The 19,921-nt window shown below is 36.3% G+C and overlaps 1 protein-coding gene across 2 annotated transcripts in view; it reads right to left on the bottom strand.

The window, feature by feature from the left end:
- lpp (LIM domain containing preferred translocation partner in lipoma) overlaps window positions 1-19,921 on the bottom strand; it is a 206,374-nt gene that overhangs the window by 138,033 nt on the left and 48,420 nt on the right. For both annotated transcript variants that reach the window (XM_084129509.1, XM_084129510.1), the window contains one exon: window positions 6,490-6,698. In XM_084129509.1, the coding sequence (XP_083985635.1) occupies window positions 6,490-6,679 (190 nt within the window). In that variant the 5' untranslated portion in view covers window positions 6,680-6,698. The remainder of the gene's footprint in view (window positions 1-6,489; window positions 6,699-19,921) is intronic.

Below are 19,921 nucleotides of genomic sequence, written 5' to 3' on the forward strand. Positions count from 1 at the left end.
GCTGTAGTCTAGATGGAAATAGTGGTCCACGCGCACCCCCCGGCTTTTTTTTATTATTTATATTTATTCTGCATTTTCTGACTGAATAAATAAAGCAATCAGATTTGAACAGGTCCTTGAACAGAATGTAGCATAAAAACAATTCCAAAATATACACCCAAAAAACAGGTACTCAATGCCAAAAAGGTATTTGGTTGGCTGGGGTAAACATTCCAACTGTCTATTGTTTAAACTAATCCATAAGAAACATGTCCTGAATTAATACCCGACAAACAAATAATATAAAAAAAAAAATTTCTTCAAAAAACTGTTTGTCACTGTCAGTCTTGATCAGCCATGGCTGTATTTCATGGTTTGTTTTAATGTTTTCTAGCCTTGACTTCACACTGTCATATGCAGCTGCAAGCTGGCGGTAATAAACAGTAGCATAAGGGAGATATTACACAACACATCCACTTCCTGTGGTAAATATTTGATAATATAAGTCTGATACTGTTTTTCAAGCACCTTGTTTAGATAGAGACACCCTAAAATTTGCAGAAGTGTGAACCGCAATGCCCATGAGAGCCCTTCTAGCGTGAGACAGACATGTGCACAAACTCTTCCTCTGTGCTCTCTAAACTATGTGTAACTGTAAGATTAATGAAAGTTAAGAAAAAACTGTTTCAATGAACTAGTGCAGAATTAAAGGAACATCAGCAAAAAACGGGCTAAAATGTGGTGTAATTGGAATAAAATATTGCCTTCAACCTAGCTCATTAATTATTGTTTCAAATTATTATAGTAAAAGAACAGATTGTGTAATTCTGAAGACTGTTTTTTTATAGGCTTTATAGACAGACAGATTGAGAGTGAAGACTGAAGAGAGTGAAGTCTTCAATACATGAAGACTGTTTTTTTATAGGCTTTATAGACAGACAGATTGAGAGTGACTCTTGAAGGACCAGCACCACATCCTCTTCAACCACTGTTTGAAGATTTTATCTTCCAGAATACGTTTTAATAAGTTTTGTGAGTTTATTTTTAGTCCATCTCTGCAAAACGGACTTCAGGGTATTTGCTAAAACATCAGCAAAAAAACGGGCTAAAATGTGGTGTAATTGGAATAAAATATCAACCTAGCTCATTATTGTTTCAAATTATTATAGTAAAAGAACAGTTTGTGTAATTCTTAAACTGCATCAAAAGCCACAGGAAATGTTCCTCTTTGCAAAAAAAAAGAAAAAAGACTGAAATAATGAAATAATATTTTAAAGTTGCAAAATACAAAAAAATACCAACATTCCCCAGCACTTTATGGACATGTTCTTACATGAGTAGCGATGTTTTTGCTTCTAAACGGCAGTCCTCCCTCCTATGAATGTTTTACTTGTAGGTGAATAAAGAATGCAAATGACTTTTAATTTTTGTTAACAGTCCCTTGTGAGTCTAGTTTACAAATAAATTACCCATAAAGAGAGTCTTTCTCCATCATTTACTGAAAAACAGGTGGTACGCTAGGGACTTTTTTGTGAGAGAGAGACACTTGTGCTGTGTCTGTGATTAGTATCAATCCAGAACGGAGCATTTGCAATGTCAAACTGAATTATTATTATTTTTCTCCAGTAATAATGTAATTTATGTTTATTCATTATAATGCGTTAACTTTGGCAGCCCTGATTATTGCATTAAAAGAAGATTGATCTTTGAAGTAAACATTCAAAACGACAAAAATTTGTTAAAGGTGCAGTGTGTGATTTTTAGCGGCATCTAGTGGTGAGGTTGCGAATTGCAACCAACAAAAGTTACGGTGGCCGACAGGAAAAGATGTCGTCCGCCTGAGACCGCAGAGAGTAGCCAGTTAAGCAATGAGGTTTCTTTACAACGATAAATTAAGAAATTAGGTTTACTTTATTATTCAGTAAAATGATGTTATTGCGAATATTATTGTTACTTCATCATTGTGTCAGTGTTTTATTCGCTGACTTTAGCTAGCTTCCTTGCACGAAGAACAACATAGCGACGAAACGCGTTTGTCCGTTTAGGGCTACTGTAGAAACATGTCGGCGCATTTCAATCTAAGGGGACCCGCGGTGTATGTAGATAGAAATGGCTCATTCTAAGCTAATAAAAACATAACGCTTCATTATGTAAGGTCTTTATACACCACTGAAAACATTATGTATATGATATTGTATTTCTGTCAACAGATCCTCCTAAATATTACACAATGCACCTTTAATTCGGCACATTGGTTGATGGCAGTGGAGCATGTTTCTCTTTGTTCACTCCGGTATGGTCAAATTAAAATGAGACAAAGTAAGCTCGATAACTCTGGCTTGCTCAAAGCTGCCTGTTTGACTGGGACAGACGTGTGAGAACTCCCTCCAATAATCTCATCATCACTTTTCATCTGAAACAAAGGCAGGTCTCTGTCGCTCTCACACCATCAAAGAGGAGAAGGGTTACAGCATAAAATAAGCCCTCAAGGTCTTCTATCTTTCTTATTTTCCTGTGAAATGTTTAAAAATAGAATAACTTAATTAATACCATTTTCACCATAGAGATTAAGTTAAAGTCACAATTCTAATCAGAAAGCTTTTTAGGGTCCAGAAAGCCCACACTGTAACCATGGAAACCCCTATCTGACAGAGCCGTTATCAGCCAATTAATGCAAGAAAAGAGCACTTTTATTGCAGAAACAAATTCCCAATAATACCCTTTAAAAAAATGTAAAAATTGCCAAAGGGCAAGCCGTTAGCGAAGACTAGGTTGATGTCCACAGAATATAAAAAATGCCCGTCTGGGTAGACACTGCGAAGAAATCAAACTAACACATTTGAGCATTTATGTGGTTTCACCCATATTTACGTAATGCCCATGTGTCTGTAATCAGTAATCAATAACTCATGCAACTCTGCACATATGCTTGTAAAGCTTCATGGCTTGTTGGGCTTATTATTCTGGCTGGCTGCAACTTTTTCAACTTTATATAACAAAATATTGATAGAAAACATAGGTACTCTAAGGATTTCACATACTTTTGACAAAACTTTAATGTCTAGGTTTTGCATTTTTACATTATGCAAAACAGCTCCCATATGTTTAATAAAATAAAAAAATAAAATAAAAATTCCCCACCACAAACAATAACAAAAAGTATAGTTTTAATTTTTTACATTTGCCATGATAATTAAGAGTGTGCTATGGGACATAAGGGACACCATATGCTAGAAATTACAAACAATAAATAATCCAGCAAATGAAGTACTTTTGAGATAAAATACACTTATTTCATTTTATTAATTTATCTTGTGGTATTAGCAAAATTAATATTATCAAATGTAAACTAAAAGGTTTGGGGTGAGTAAGATTTCCATTCAAAAAAAAAAAAAATGCTTCTGCTTTCATTCAGAAAGGATGCATTAGATTGACAGTCAAGTGACATGATTTTCTTTTATTAATCAAAGTATCCTTGAAAAAAGTATAACATTTTCACAAAAATATTAAGCAGCACAACTTTTTTTTTAACATTAATGATAATAAGAAATGTGTATTGAGCAGAAACTCAGCATATTACAATGATTTCTGAAGACTGGAGTAATTGCTTTTGAATCATCAGCTTTGCCATCACAAGAATAATTTACATTTTAAAATATATTAAAATTCTAAACTGCAATAATAATATTTCACAATAGTACTGATTTTACTGCATTTTCGATCAAATTAAAGCATAAATGTTATTCTGCCATGCTGCACGTTATATACTATTATACCATCTCTAATGGTTGTAATTTGTGATTGTGAAGTTACAGTAGTTATGAAATTACATACAACCAACAAGCTACATTGAGTTAGAGGAACTTAATTTGTAACAAACACAAATTTTTAAGTTGATTATTCCAAAAAAAAAAAAAAAAGTCACTCCAAATACATGGGTTGTAACCCTGGAACCAATTAATCTAATCTAATTCAGTTCAAATCCAGAGTTATCGTGCCACAAGTTTAATGAAACTTACTTAGCATGTTTATTTCATGAAGTAAGATATTAATTGTCAATGGCATTAGCACAGTCGTTGCTTATGGAGTCAATGTACTGCTTAAATGCTTACTCTTCAGCACAATGAAAATCACAAAAACTTTAACATTAAACACTTTTAAATGGAAAACATAACAGCATTAAACACTAACATGTCTTTTCTTTCACTAATAAATAACACCTAATTTCAACATTTATTCTCCTTATCCAGTTCTATGCAAAGCATGCTGGGAACACTGCCTAATTTCCTTATCAAGAAAATTTGATTAAGTTGTTACATTTTTATATCAATTGACGCAGACATTTTAGTTTAAATATTAGGTTGATAGGTCCCCTGAATTACTTTTTAGAGCTACATCCCTAATGGTAATACAAATATAGCAATAATTCGCTACCATGCTATGTAATGTAACCAATTAACTTTTGTAAGGGACAATAGCAATAACTAGTAATGACATTCAAACAAACTCAAGCACATACATCATAATCAGAGTCTCTTTTCCAGGAATATCATCAGAGACAGGGACAATGAGAGGAACATTAACAGCCTGAGCGGCGGGGTAAGAGAAAGATGACAGGGGGAGGGAGCTGGCACAGCAGATGGACACATTCTTGGCATCAGGGCGACACTGGGGCCATCTTTCTCTAATAGAATGTGCCACCCAAGACCTTCAGTGAATGTGAACATCACCTGCTACTGAACACCTGGACTAAAGCCAACAATGAGTCCATAAACAGTCCCATAAACATGCACGTCTCCAACATAGACACAGCACACAGAGTCTCAGCACAGAGTCCTGATTAGACATCGTGTGAGGCCATTACACATGAACAACTCGCACACATTCACCGCCAACAGACTCACTGATGAAGCACTAATGTAAATGATTATAGCTTGGTTTGGTGATTTTGGTCATTAATGTTGAACCAAATAAACAGAGGACTTTAAAAAAAAAAAATGTACAGTGGAAACACAAAGTATTTCGACACTTAAGTCAATGAATTTCATTGCTTTTAACCAGGTGGTCTCAAGGTGATTTTAGTGGATCAGTTCAATTCCCACAGGTGTCCTGACAGAATAACCACAGTTGTTATCCATCACATTAGCTAAAGACATGTAACACAAAGGCTAACAACCTAATGTCCAAAATACGAGGTGTCCTTATTTTAAACAATTTATCTATTTTCTAATCAAAAATCTAACAAAAAAGTGGGGTTCTTGTATGGATGATAAGAAGTGCCACTTAAAAATAAAATAAAGGAATTATCAATTAATTAATTTGAAAATAAAAATGTAAATGGACAAATACTTTTTAAATTGACAAATTAATAAACATTTAAAATGGTTTATGTTTAAAAGTGCAATTAAATATTACAATAAAAAAATAAATTAATAAATCATATTTCAAAATGACAAATAAATGGACAATTATAACTGAATTTAATTGTTGTTAAAAATACTAGTTAAATGTAAAAATAAAAATATATATATTTTTTAAATTCATAATTTTTAAATGCAGCTTTTAAATTGCCAATTGCTTTTCTTTATTCATTTATCAATCAAGTAAAAAATAAAATACCATTGGTCAGTCCACCAGTTCCACATGAAACAATGAACTCTCAACTGAATTTTAGGACTGTCTTTTGACAGACAATATTCTTGTGCTATATTTCTTTAAAATAAAATGCAAAAACAATCATATATTTTGAATTTCGGATTAAGTTTTGGGAGCCAATTTACAACAAGTAGTGTATATCATTTTTTGTTTTGTATGCAAGTTCTTTCATGACATAAGAAGTTCATATGACTTATGTGTTATATTCCAGGTTTAACTTGACAACCAAATCAGTGTGTTTTGTGAACAAATCATTCAGACCTTATGTATAACGAATGTATAACAATTAGTCTACAGATTTTGTTGTATAGTGGTCTCAGTTATACTGAGAGATAATGCACTGCCATGAAATTGAAAGTCGTAAAAGCCACAGAGCCAACAGTCTGATTTCAATGTGTGAGTGTGTTTTCCAGATGTCTTTTTAAAAGTGCTAAGATAGATTCAGCATATAAATGGCTACCACTGGCGGACTTTCATGGTCAGATGGTCACATGTCCTCCAAAATAAAATGTCATTGGCAAGACGACAGCTTCAAAGAGCCAGACAAGACTTTTTAGTATGATGCAAGATAGACCAAGAGCCCTTGTGTCCTGCAGTCCTGGTACAGTAACGTCCTTGGATATTTCAAGCGAGTTTTAAATCTTGAGTTTTTGGGTAAAAGCCACATTTTAGTCTGTGTAATTCAATTTGCTGCATCGTTTTTCTGCATTTTGACTCCAAGTCGATCATGGTTTCCCAGTTCTGATCCTCCGGTGGAAAAACACATTTTGCAAACCCGTACATGCGTTCTGACCATGGTCATATGCAAATATGTACAAATGCTAATAATTAAAAAGTCAAGGCTATAAATCTTACCAGATCCCTCATGTGTTCCCTCAAGTTGTTTATAGGGGTTGAACTTGGGCTTAGGAGCCACAACAGGAGCAAACTTCTTCGGAGACTGTTGCTGGGATACAGAAATGCTGGTGGTACCCATGGGTAAGCTGGTCTCCATTCGTGCACTCACATGACCTTGCTGGTCACCATCATTATAGCCACCCCACATGTTTCTGGAGTCAAGAAATCTAAAAAAACAACAAGACCACATTATTATATTGCACTGAGATGAACAGGTCCCATAGCATCCACAATGCCCACAATGTTTGAGGAAATGTAGCAGTGTCTGAATTCCAGTGTTACATTCTTTCCTAAAAATACAGTTGCTTTTATGCATAATATAGATATGGGTGGACGAACCAGCGTGGTTCTTTTCATCAGGGACCGAATTCCCATCCCTAGAGCTTTGTGTGTTCTTCTCCCTCTCTTAGTTCTTAGCTGTGGACTTAGCAAAGGAAACATTTCAAACACCAGGCATGGAAGAACTAGATAAAGCTCAAAGTGTCATCAAATCTTATTATTACATCAGAAAATCTGATCAAAATAATGCTCATATCATGTCATGAGAAATGAAGTTCAAATGACTCGCATGCAATATTCCAAGTTAAACTTGAAAACCCAAACAGTGTGTTTTCATTCAGACCAGTTTTGTGAACTGTATCGTATGATTTATAAAAAGATTGAGCTCAAAGAAATTATTTGTTCATGAAACAACTCTCATGAACATGCCAAGGAGAGTTATTGATTAAGTTTCAGTTAAACTTAAATTTTGGTCTGTTTCTCACACAAAGCTGTTGCATTACAGTGTTCAAGTCATGACAGAAAGATTGTATTTACTAGTTGAGAGCACATGCCACCACAAAGTCGAAATTATGAGTGGGAAACTGGATTTAAAAAAAATATGATAGTGTTGTACAATTAAGATACAACATGTAACTAAGTATACATTGGCTTCATAAATTGATTTTTAAAAAGTGTAGCAAAAACACAATGTGCATTATTTGTTCATCATTTTGTAGAAGTAGAGTTAAAACAAAACTTGCAGTATTTTTTGTAATTAATAAAGATGAGGTACTAACTCGACAACAGTGATTTGAACACACTTGTCCTTATAAGTATGACTTTTCACCTCCCAGCTTACCAAAGGGTTATGATTAAACCATAAGGACCACATTTATGATACTTTTTGGTTTATCCATCACTTCCATTATATTGTCAAGAGTGGCAAGGGCATTCCTCAAAAATGTTAGATCGACATGGATAAATAAATTACAGAATGTTAATTTTTGGGGTGAACTTTCCCTTTAAGAAAGTGTTTCAGATATAAAGTTTCAGGATTTGGCATCCTCCAAAACCAAAGATGGTGCTAATCATTCCTCAAGTTCTCTGGGACGTGCTAAGGTATCAAAAAAGAGACTGTAATTTGATAGAATCCCTTACTACAAACACAGCACTCACACTTCCATAGTTAGAAGCAAATAATTGCCATGTTGCTAACCCGTCTCAATTTAAATAAAAAATTAATACGTCAACTGAGCGTGATGTAATGAAGAACTGGGAATGTTCTAGTTGTGTCGAAACTCAGTCAGCTGCCAGAGAACATGACAGCAGTTCAGCTTTCACTGATGTGGTGAAAGCTGTCGTAACAGCAACGTTAACAACATTATTGATGACTTCTAATGCAGTTATTGACAACTTCAGGGGCACGGGAGATAACTGCATCATCACAGCTGAGCTCTAACCAACGTATAGCTTATTTACTTTAATCCTTTATTTGTGTTCAACTTGTATCTGAGACAGACATATTTACATAGCTGGTGTTGTCTACCTGTTTAGGCATTTAGCTGCAGGGTCGCTGCAGTCTATTTTGCATTATTTCCAAACTTAGGAAATTACTTGGAAGGAGACTGATTAAAAAAATAAATAATAATAATTGTATAGTGACAGTATAGGTTTAATATGGCCTTTTACAGTTTGTGCCGCATGAGGATGATGATAAATCGCTCAATAGATAAAATGTTTGTTATATTTATTGAAAATGCTGTGGGATTGGACACAGATTTTTAAGTTGACATTTTTAAAGTCATTCAGCTTTTCTTGAACATGAAAAAAAAAAAAAAAAACATGAAACTAAAAAACTACAAAAAGGACATTTCTAAGAACTAGCCACATGTGCTTTAAAATAGATTAATTTTCTTTTATTGTGTACACTCTTGTTTGTCATTGACCCATAAACATGGTATACAAATAAATAATGTTACAACTAGTACTTGTTTTTAAATAGATAATCCAGGAAGAAAGAGAGACAAAAAAGAAAATAGGAAAAAGAATATCTCACTGGCTGAAGTCTCTAATAGCTGTTGTTTTACCATCGCAACCGTTCTGAAATCGAATGAAACACTATTTGAACTATTTCAACACAACATCTTTCATTCCCCCCCCCCCGCCTATTGGTCTTTATTGTGGGTGCCACTGTTGCTTTTTGTAGCTGTGTACGCTGTTTGCCTGCTTCTAACTGATGCAGACATTACGTTTTCCCTCAAGAGACAAGCAAAAAGAGCCCACGCACAATCGTGTTCTAATATCGTCTAGCCACACCACACGGCAAAAACTTCTTAACCAAGCTTCCCCATTGATCCTCCTGCATCAGAGCTCTCCATTTCCCATCATTCTGCTCACACACACATCTATCAAGGGCCATAAAAGGGAACAGCGCAATGACAGGGGACATTATCACACAGTAATGGTTTTAACACACCTGAACTCTCTGGCAAAGGATGAAAAAGATGGTTTCACAGCAGACGCGATGGGATTGAGGAATCTATACAGCACATTTCTTCACAAACGCTCAAGGTGTGTCATACTTCCTGACCCGTGCAGTGCTGCAGACTCTATTATAATGCCTGGAGAGTGTGTGAGAGAAGAATAAAGCACAGCTTAACCTTAACCCCGACCTCTTCAGTGAAAAGGAAAACAGTGAGTAGGGGGATCAATGTGGATCAAAGAGACTATAGCCTGATGGAGACACGGGAAGTCAATGGGAACAGATACAAAGAGGCCTTCCTTTCCACCTTGTTTTGCAAATGCAATATGAGCACAATAAAAGTAGTCATTTTTCTGGAACTGTTAACATGCTGTTATCCTGACACAAACAAACTTATTTCGATTTGTTTGAGATTTATTCAATCTCAATATATTTTGATTTGCAAGGGCTTTCCTAAGGGTGATCAGAACATGGAGACAACACAGGATGACATTTCAGGTTGAACACAGATCTCATTTTGTCTTCTCCACCTACGGTTGCTATTATTTTCATGGAAGCCATCTTAATGGCCTGTGACAATCTGTCAGCCTTTACTGTGTTGTCAAGCAATGACATGTCAGGTCATGTGTTGCAACAGACACTGAGTGCAGGCCCTGATCTAAAGGTTCAAGTGACATGTAAACAACGCCACAGACACTTGAGAATAAACAAGATAGCACACTGCACTCTGACATGACAAGAAGTCGCACACATACACACTTTCTGTATCTCAAGAGGACAGATGATGGAATGAGGACTATTATGCAGACTCTTGCACTGAAAAAAAATTTATAAATAAAAATTTGTTAATGAGTATTTTTTTTTAAATCATTTTCCAGTAATTTAAAAAAATATATTTTTAAAACACTATTTGTAAAGCAAAGCAGTTTATTAGTTCAAATGATTTTATTCAGACGTGTGTGTGTACTGTATGTATGTATGTATGTATGTATGTATGTATGTGTGGATAGATAGATGACAAATTTTGTCCGATTTTTCTCTTTAAACTGACTTATCTGTAAGTGAATCAGTTTAAGTGAGCTCTCAGCTAAATTAAAAAGTAAAAGTGGCTATATGTAGAATTCAGAAACCCGTTATTAGCAACACCGGTGGCCGTTGACTGAACTGAACTTATTGCTTGTTCGTGCACTTCTGCACACATACAAGAAACCAAACTTGATTATGTACTGCATGCTCTCCTCAAATACCAATATACACACACAACATTAATGACAGAAGAGAGAACCAGCAGTTAAGGAAGCATCTGATCATGTGGATATGTTTGCACCAGCTTTGCATGACACATTGTCATTACAGTACAGAATAGCTCTTTTGGCATTATCCTGAACATTGGTTAAGCATTCGTTTCATGTGTCATTGTAGTTGACCTCGTTAAATCATTACAGACTAACATTGTTTATATTGCTGTTACTGTGAAACAGCAAACTTATTATTTTAGTTTGTGTTGTGCTCTGCATTTGATGTTAGTGGACTCCATCGCTAATCTAACAAAAGAGAGGCTCCCAGGAGCACACATAAAATCACATCCTTTTGATTTTCCTGGCAAAAACGTCCCGAGTCCTTCACATATAAATTCTAACATTCAGGCCCTTTAAATTAAAAAAGGTCCATCGCTAATTCTTTCATGACACTTGCAGTGTTTAACAAGGATTGTTAAACACTGCAAGTGTCATGAAATTGGATTTGGATAGATGATTGTTTGAAATCCAACACTTCATCCTCCATGGGACGGACGGATGGAGAGTTTGATTAAGATGGTGGAAGACAGATGTTTGAATAGAATGGACGGATGAAGGGATGGATGGATGGAGAGTTTGAATGATATGGTAGATGACTGAGGTGTTTAAATTGGATGGACAGGTGGAGGGATGAGGTGTATGGATGGATGGATGAATGGATGGATGGATGATGCTTTTGAATTAGTGTTGTCAAAAGTACCGATTTTTGACAAAAGTACCGGTATTAAGTCGGTACTGAAATTTAAAAAATGTGATGATGAATTTTGAGCGCTGTTGAACAGATTCTTAAACACCTCTGGTTGGCCATTGTGTTGACGCGCTCAACATATATGTCTGTGATTGGCTACAATGATCAACGCTTCAAAAACATGTTGTAAATAGACATCTTTGATGCTCTTCACCCAGCGCTAACACAAATACACACGGGAGCGTTTGAAAGCAGGCGTCTATCAGTGTATATATTAGGGATCCGCTGATAGACGCCTGTTTGTGCAAGCGCTCTGTGTTTTAGAAGTGTTGATCATTGTAGTCAATTAGAGACATATATGTTGAGCGCGTCAACACAGTGGCCAATCAAAGATATTTTTTAAATATCAGTACTGACTTGGTACCGATGTCAGTACTTTTGACAACCCTATTTTGAATTGGTTTGATGAATGGGTGGATGGATGGATAGAGGGATGAAGTGTTGGATTGGGATAGATGAGTTTGAAATCCAACACCTCATACCTCCATGGGATGGATGGATGGATGGATGGATGGATGGATGGATGGATGGATGGATGGATGGATGGTCTGAAAGAGATAGAGGATGGATGCGGTGTTTGAATGTGATCAAAGGATGGGGTGTTGAATTAAAATGGATGGAGGATGGATGACTGAATGTAGTAAAAAACAATGTTGGAGCTCTGTGCGTCACAGATCCACACATCCATCAGGAATCTGATTCTGACCAGTTCTCAAACATTCTCATAACAGAAGGCATCTGAGGTCAGAGAAGGGCTGTTGATGTTTCTTATCTCTGTAGATTGAGTGAATACAGCAGGGATGGCAAGGGAAAGTAGGAGCGAGATGCAGGGTTGAATTAGCACTCATATGCACCGTGACACAATACACAGAGAGCTCAGCTACACGAATAACAGCTTTAAAAATTAAAGGTCCCCATCTGTGCTCAGGACCCCGGCCGAGCCCACTTAGCTCTCCGAGTTCCACAGCTGGTTGAATGGTTGAGCGGGCTAATGCAGCTTTACACAGACGTGGGATCGCCTCATCCCTACACTGCTCTGTTTGGAAACATGGCCTTGTTAAGGGTTCAAGTGGGCATTACGGATCTCAGAATGTTTCGTGAGCGTGTGGGGTAAATATTTGAGAGTACCACTAGGCTGACACTGTGCCACGTGTTGACATATTAATAAAAGCAAACGGCCGCTTTGGAGCACTTCCAAGTGCTGAAAGTTTAATAGTGTAAGTGGATGGCAGAATTTAAACTGGTCTGCATTGTCAGTGCACAATCTAAAGTCCGGCTTTCTCTTAATCCCAAGTATCATCTCAGTCAGAGCTGAAGAAGATTTTCACATGTTCAACTCCCATTTTCATATACTAAACAACTAAAACACACACACACACACACACACACACACACACACACACACATATATATATATATATATATATATATTAAAGGTGCAATCAATAAGATTTTGTTTGAGTTTAGCTGACTCTTATTTGTCCCAACTTCCAACAGTACTAGTGGTTTTGAACTTTAGACTAACACCTACTGGCCTGGATAAATGAAGTTTATTTACTAACATCTGCTGCTTCACACTAACTCTTTTCATTTATATATATTTTTCATCTGTTTTTCTCATAATACATATGTTTATGCCTTGTTATGCACCTTGACTACTGGCTCAAAGCAGTATATAAAATAAAAATAACTGGGTCAACTGCATGATGCAGCTGGTTATGTGATTTCAACATGGTGCCACCCATGAAGGGGCGACCCACTCTCTTTTAGATCAAAACCGCTTTTTCTAGAAGGCTGATATTCCTGGACTCTTCATCTCATGTGAATACACAGAAGTTTAAATATGATATCCACTCAGGAAATTGTATGTGGAACAAAAAAAAAGCAATTATTTTTTGTAGCATCTCACCAGCTGCATGTAGTGGTGATTTTCCTGAACACTGGCAGAAGCCAACACTGGTTGCAGAGAGAGTTATTAATATTTTATCAAGTTTACCTGACCTTTATCCCTCTAGTTAATCCCGCAGAGACAAAAGTGAGAGAAAACACAACTGACTAAAACTATAAGAACTTGCTCATTGGAGCCCACAAGTTCAGTCAACTGGGATTGTTCTTGTCTTCACCATAGTTTTGTCACTGATGATACTGCAGGTAGGTACTATAAAAAGCAGAATGCATTGAAGACTTTGATTATGCTCCATTATTCATTATCTAAAGCCCCACTATAGAAGATATCCAACTGTCTGATCCTCTAATCTCCAACACTGTCAATGGAACTGTGACAGGAAACAATTTAGAAACAAGATAAAACAGTGGGACTGGACCTGTTGGGCAGGCGTTTGCTATTAATGAAGAACAACGGTTATCCATCAGTTGTAGTCACTGTTATCCCAGCTGATTTTCATGTACTGGAAAACCTCAGTCTACTGTATATTTGCCTAGATCTGCTCTTCCGGCAATTCAGCATTTATTGCAGATAACAATCTCAAACTGTCTCTTTATATTATCTGACACAAGGGGGGAAGCTCTGTCAAGCTGTCTACATTTAGAGAAGTGGTCATATCATCACCCCAGAGTGATAATAAGCTAATTTAGCTAAAAATGTACGCTTGCTTGTTAAAAAAAAAAAAAGAGGAAAATTATTAAGGGTTGGCTGTTGGCATCTACATCTGCTAGGAATCATTTAGCTGGCGCAGGGTCAATCGCGTTGGAGGTCAGTTTCTCCACTGGCCACATCCCCTGGGCACATATCTCATACTCACAAAGACCTAATTAGGCTAATAAGGAAGCCTAACAAAACCAGCACTAATCAAATGACAAGGCCACCACTGATTTGTTTTCCAAATTAGCCGAGTGTTTGAGAAAGCTCATGCCGTTTGATAAGCATTACAAATGGGATTAAAACAATGCATCACTAATATGGAGGAGATCTCAATTCCCCCTCCATCTGCAGCAGACATGGAAACGAGCTTGTTCGCCAGGCAAATCAAGATGAAGGCAGACCCTTGCCATGTTTAGCATACTGCCTGCTGAGCACTTTTAAGCCATGTTGGCATTTGATCGTTTCGTGCGAGGACATCAAGAGATACGTTACCCCATGTTGATTTTTAAAGGTTGAGACCTCCAAACAGGCCTGAAGTATAGACTCTCTTCCATGTCTGCTTAAAAAATATGCACTCAATTCCCCTGATGACAAAACATGTTTATCAAACCCATAAAAATTTCACGTCTTCACAGCTTGTCAGAATGTTTCTCAAGTGCCTTTATGGATTCATGGTTTTTTGGGACTCTCCAATTCAGCTCCCCCGTGACAGGGATCCGGAGTCTCACAGTGTAAAACGGTAAATATAAATATCAGCGTTTTGATAGAGAGTGACAGCTCCATATTGGCAAAGGATGGAATCAAATGGATTTGGACAGCTTGCATAATAAGCGGGTTTTGATTTTAGAGACAGCCAATGGTGTGATAGAACATCTTAGGGATTCGTGTCTACCACCTTGTTAAAGATTGACACATGTCAGCGTCGTTCACCTCGATAGACCCCCAGGCGATCTTCGACCCATAAACAAACACAAACAAATGAGGGAACGATCATTTGAAAGATATAAACACGCATGCATAGGTCATTTGAGGATAAGTGACATAACAGCATAAAGAGAGCATTTAAATACACAGCAATATAAGCGCATTAAAATATAATTCTGAAAAATATATAGAAAAAGGCATTAGACAATGTGATTTTTTTTCAAGCTTTGATGAGTCTCGCATTGAGTCTTTTCAGACTGAAACCTAACATTATTATTATTTTAAAGCAGAATAGTAAAGAAATATTAATATTATTCTGTAGTTATTTAATATTTAACACACAATAAGGAAAGTTGTGTATGAAAAAACAGTGTTAAAAAAAGATTTAATTCTCTTTGTTGAGAAATAACTATAATTAAAATAAAGTTCAAATATCAGCACACATCAATGTAGAAACTAAGAGTGGAAGTTATTTTGAAAGAGAAATTTAGAAGTTATTTAGTAATATTTGAATATAGAAAGCCAACAGTTAAACCAAACAAACAAATACATACTAATATCTACGAATGTCCTGTGATTGTGAATAAAAAAAAATAAAAAAATCCAGTATCTTCAGCACATCAATTATTTGGATGTAGCTCACTCAGTACAACAGACCGGCAAGAGAAAATTTCCACCAGACTTGTTTTGCTTCTGTTTAGGCGTTTAGAACTCAGTGTGCAAAAATTAATTCTATGTTATTAATATTGATTCTAAATTAATAATCAAGAAACCGGCAGTAAACAACTAAGCAGAACATAATTCAGTTAATTAAATTAGTACATTTAATGCATTTGTCGCTCCTCTAAACCTGTCCCTTGAAACCAAAGTGTGGAATAAGTCTAATTCAATGGTGTTGGAAATGTTTAAGGGTCGTGACACACAAAGCCTACAGTGGGCCAACATCGGCCTGTTGGTGAGCGTCTGCCGGCCTAGTTTTTTGCAGTGCGTTCCACACGTCGGCTCTAGTCATGCCTGGCGTCGGACGAGAAAGAGAGATCTCTCTGATTGGCTGAACGAGTAAAAAAGTAAAAGCAAGTGATGAAAGCGAGCAAAGTCAAGACAGCATGGACAGAAGGCAGTTACAATTTTACGTCATCTTACCTGAGCATTTGAATGCGTGAATATTGTCATTACAACATGAGCCAACTGGAATGAAGAAAGTGATCAGCATGATTGATATTCAAAACGGTAAGCAAGCACTGCTTTGTTTACGGTTTGTATATCTGCAGGTCTAGTTTTAGTTTCTCTTTTTGAATGATAAATATAGACCATTGATACCTTATGATATAGACAGTTCTTTCCTTACACACAGGAGTGGAACGCACATGCTAGCTGGCAGTCGCCTTTATTCCTTTCGGTGTGTTCAAGCACAGGTTTTTGGCTAAGACACAGTCGACGAGAGGCAACAACACAATCAGCTTTTGTCGCCGCTAGTTCTTTGATGTCGGCTTGGTGTGTCACGGCACTTAAAAAAAAAAATTCTATGCAGATGTACTGCTCTACATAATCACTCATACCAATCTAAAATTATTAATCATTTCCAAATAAAGCTATTAAAGTCATCTGGTGAAAATTCCTGTATTTGTTCTTATCAAAATATATAAAATTACAGAACAACGTAACAAATAATCGCAAATGTTGCCACATTGGTGCCATCTCCAATTCCAAAAGACTTTATTAACCTAAAGGAATGTGATGAACAAACCCCAAAACACTCACAAACGAAACTGCTGCATTCAAACCCATTAGAACTTTTCTCTCCAAAGTGGAAAATCCAGTAGAATAAATTGCATCCTCAAAGGTTTGGTGAGATTAAGAAATAACTGATGTTTCAAATACGATTGTCATGATAAGATTTTCAATTTATATATGCACATATAGACCCTTGAACATGAGTCGGCATGTTTAGTTTAGAGGTTCAAATTGATTGACATGCTAATCTTGAAAAAAGATGATTTAGATAGCAACCTGTTCTGACTAAAGGGAGTACAGAGCAAACTCCAGCCTTGATCTTTAAATCAACTGCACTCATTTCTGGAATGATTAAAACATTAAAGGTTAAAGCCCAGACCGGGAACATCATTTGCGTGTTTCTTCTCACTGCAGGATCACAGCAGAAGTCTGCTATTAATACTGAGAGAGTTCTTCTCTCGCAATGGCTTGGTGTGTGCTTTCAGTTGACTCAGTTCAATCCTTCCCCATGCTGAGATGTGAGAAGAGGAAGTGTGAGGGTGCAGAAATCTCTATGAAAGGTCATGTGAAAAGAAGCGATCCTTATGTCCTCACAGAACTATATTTTCAAAGATAGCTTTGGGTCTTCTAAAGTTGATCAACTTTGCAATAAAGGAAGTTTTCGCTCACAAGACCTACAAACATGCAGTCTATATTATGAAGAGAAATTGCACAGACCCTGAACACACAAACAGCCATGAGGCCGTGACTCTAAATTCATTTTACTACTGGTTGTCATCACTACCCTGATTTATAATGCGAGTTAAAAAACCTACAATTGAAAAAATATATATATTTCAACAATCTGTCATGCCATAAATCAGCTTCGTAATTGTGTTTATGACCTGGAAACCATCAGCATTCATTCTGCATTCATCAACTCAAATGAAATATATCTGCAGAAAGGCCATGGAGTCAGAACACCACAAGACTCAATCTTGGTTCCTTGTTGCATACATGGTTAGTTAATGACAGTTGGACTCAAAGGTTGTTTCCCCAATGGAGAAGCAGACATTGGAAAGAAAGTAAGAGAATTTGCCTTTGGTTTCGAAAAGTTGTCAGTTCCATATACAACCATTACAACCTGTACAAATTGAAGATAAAAGTCTAATATCAGACAGCTTGGATGATTGGTGGCATGTACAAATAGATCATGACTGTCATATGAAATGAATACATGCCTTTAAATATCATAAAAATGTTCTTTGTTTTCAATATTTTCATTTCAGACAGTGTTACAAATCTGGTATTCACCATATGAAAGTCTTTTGATGTTTTTGTTTGTTTTTCAAAAAGAAAAATCATTTAATTATGTGTTGAAATGTGTGACATATGGATATTTTACCTAAATAGCCTTTTATAACCCTGGACCTCTTCATATTTGATACAACTGTATCAAATAAAAAACAGCAAAGGTGGTATAAACAACTGCAGTGGTGTTCTGAAATGAGGAGATGATTAATGTTTATAAATAAACATATATATATACACATGTTTATACAATGTTTAAACAATTTGTACAAATATTATATATATATATATATATATATATATATATATATATATATATATATATATATATATATATATATATATCACATGTAAATTTATGTCCCAAACAGTTACACGTAATGCTGTCACATTTTCCTGATTAAATAAACATTAATTTACATAACATTCAAAAATAACAAATACAATTCTATTTTGTATTTTTACAATAATAATATAAGTAAAGTCCTGTTTATTAAAACCAAGTATACCTAAATCTCATCGTTAGTATACCTAAATCTCATCTCATTTTTACATTTATTCAAATAAAATAAATAAAGACAGTAACGATTTAAACAATATATTTTATTTGTGAACTGATGTTCCGCTGTTCTTTTTAATAGTCAACTTATTTTGGACTATCAGTCATCAAGCTCAGTAAACACTGGTCACAGACACGAAGATGTACCTTTAATTTCAATGCTCACTAAAAAAAAAAACAGTCATGTTTTCAGGCAATTTTAAGTTTGATTTTGACGTGACAAAGCAGTGATATCTAAGTGGCTGAGCTGTTCACTTACTTTTTAATCAGTTTTCCCATTAACGGCATCATTGTGTTACAGACAGAGAAAAAAAGAGGCGGGATTTATAGCACAAACCAATCATATCCAATAATAGCGTGATGGAGGCATTGCCTCCTCTCACGTGACTTTCCCCGATTTATTCGCAATTACCCCCCATCAAACCCACCGCACACTTTAGGGGGTCTGTAAAAACTCAATGGGCTCAGGGGAGGCAAGAGAAACACGGACTCCCGCTGTAACTTTACCTGCTGATGTCACCGTTTACAAAAATGAGTGATTTATGCACATTTTAATGTCACATTTTGTAATATTTACGCTGTATTATTTTAGTAATATGGATTATTTTCCCATCCAATTTTTTGGAGGAGGCACTGCCTCCCTTGCCTCCTCAGAGGAAACACCCCAGGTGGTGATCAACCCATTATTTCATTCTCATTATTTAAATGAAACATCATTACACCACCTCAATCATCCCGAGGTTTGTTTAGTATTCTGTGAAGCCTTTAAGATTACATGAGAGATTTTGTTCAGCCTAAACTTGCCCTGGAATAAATAAAAGTATCTGCTGAATTCCATGAAAAAGCACAAGATACGTTGTAGTTGGAAATGGGCTTGTTTTAATAGGAGCTTCCCTGGAAGGCAACATTACTGCCCATCACTGAAGTAAAAAAAAAGCCACCTTCAACGATACCTTCTTGCCTAACTACAAAATACTTCACCATGAAATGCAAGGATCTATTCTTGGGAGAACCAGGGTTATGGGGAAATCATTTGAGCTTTTTTTAATAGCTCGATCTGCAGTTGGTATTAGAAGTAGGAAAATGTTTGAAACATCTTCATTTGCAGCAGTCAGAGTGCATAAAGTAGAGAGAACTGACTCACAGCCAGGAAGCGCAAGTGCAGAGTGACTAAATTCAAGGAGCACAATTATTTATGGGCAGCTTTTTTGCTGGCTTGCCTGGCACTTTGGGTTGGTACTGCATGCCAAGAGAGAGAGAAGAGCGCCACTCGATCTCTGCTTTCTTAAGGGCCTCTTCTACAAGACCTTGGATATTTAATGAAGAAACGTGTCTGTACATCACGGCACATAGTTTGGGAGGAAGAAATGCACCCTACCAGAAATCATACCGCAAGGCCACCGAAAAGGGGCCCCTCCGTTTTGTACCGGGCCCAGGAATTGCTTACTGTGGGCTGCATACAGGCCAGCAAATGGAAGTTGTAATCAACATA

Source organism: Abramis brama (assembly GCF_963993115.1).
Source record: "Abramis brama genome assembly, chromosome: 11".
NCBI lineage: Eukaryota > Metazoa > Chordata > Actinopteri > Cypriniformes > Leuciscidae > Abramis > Abramis brama.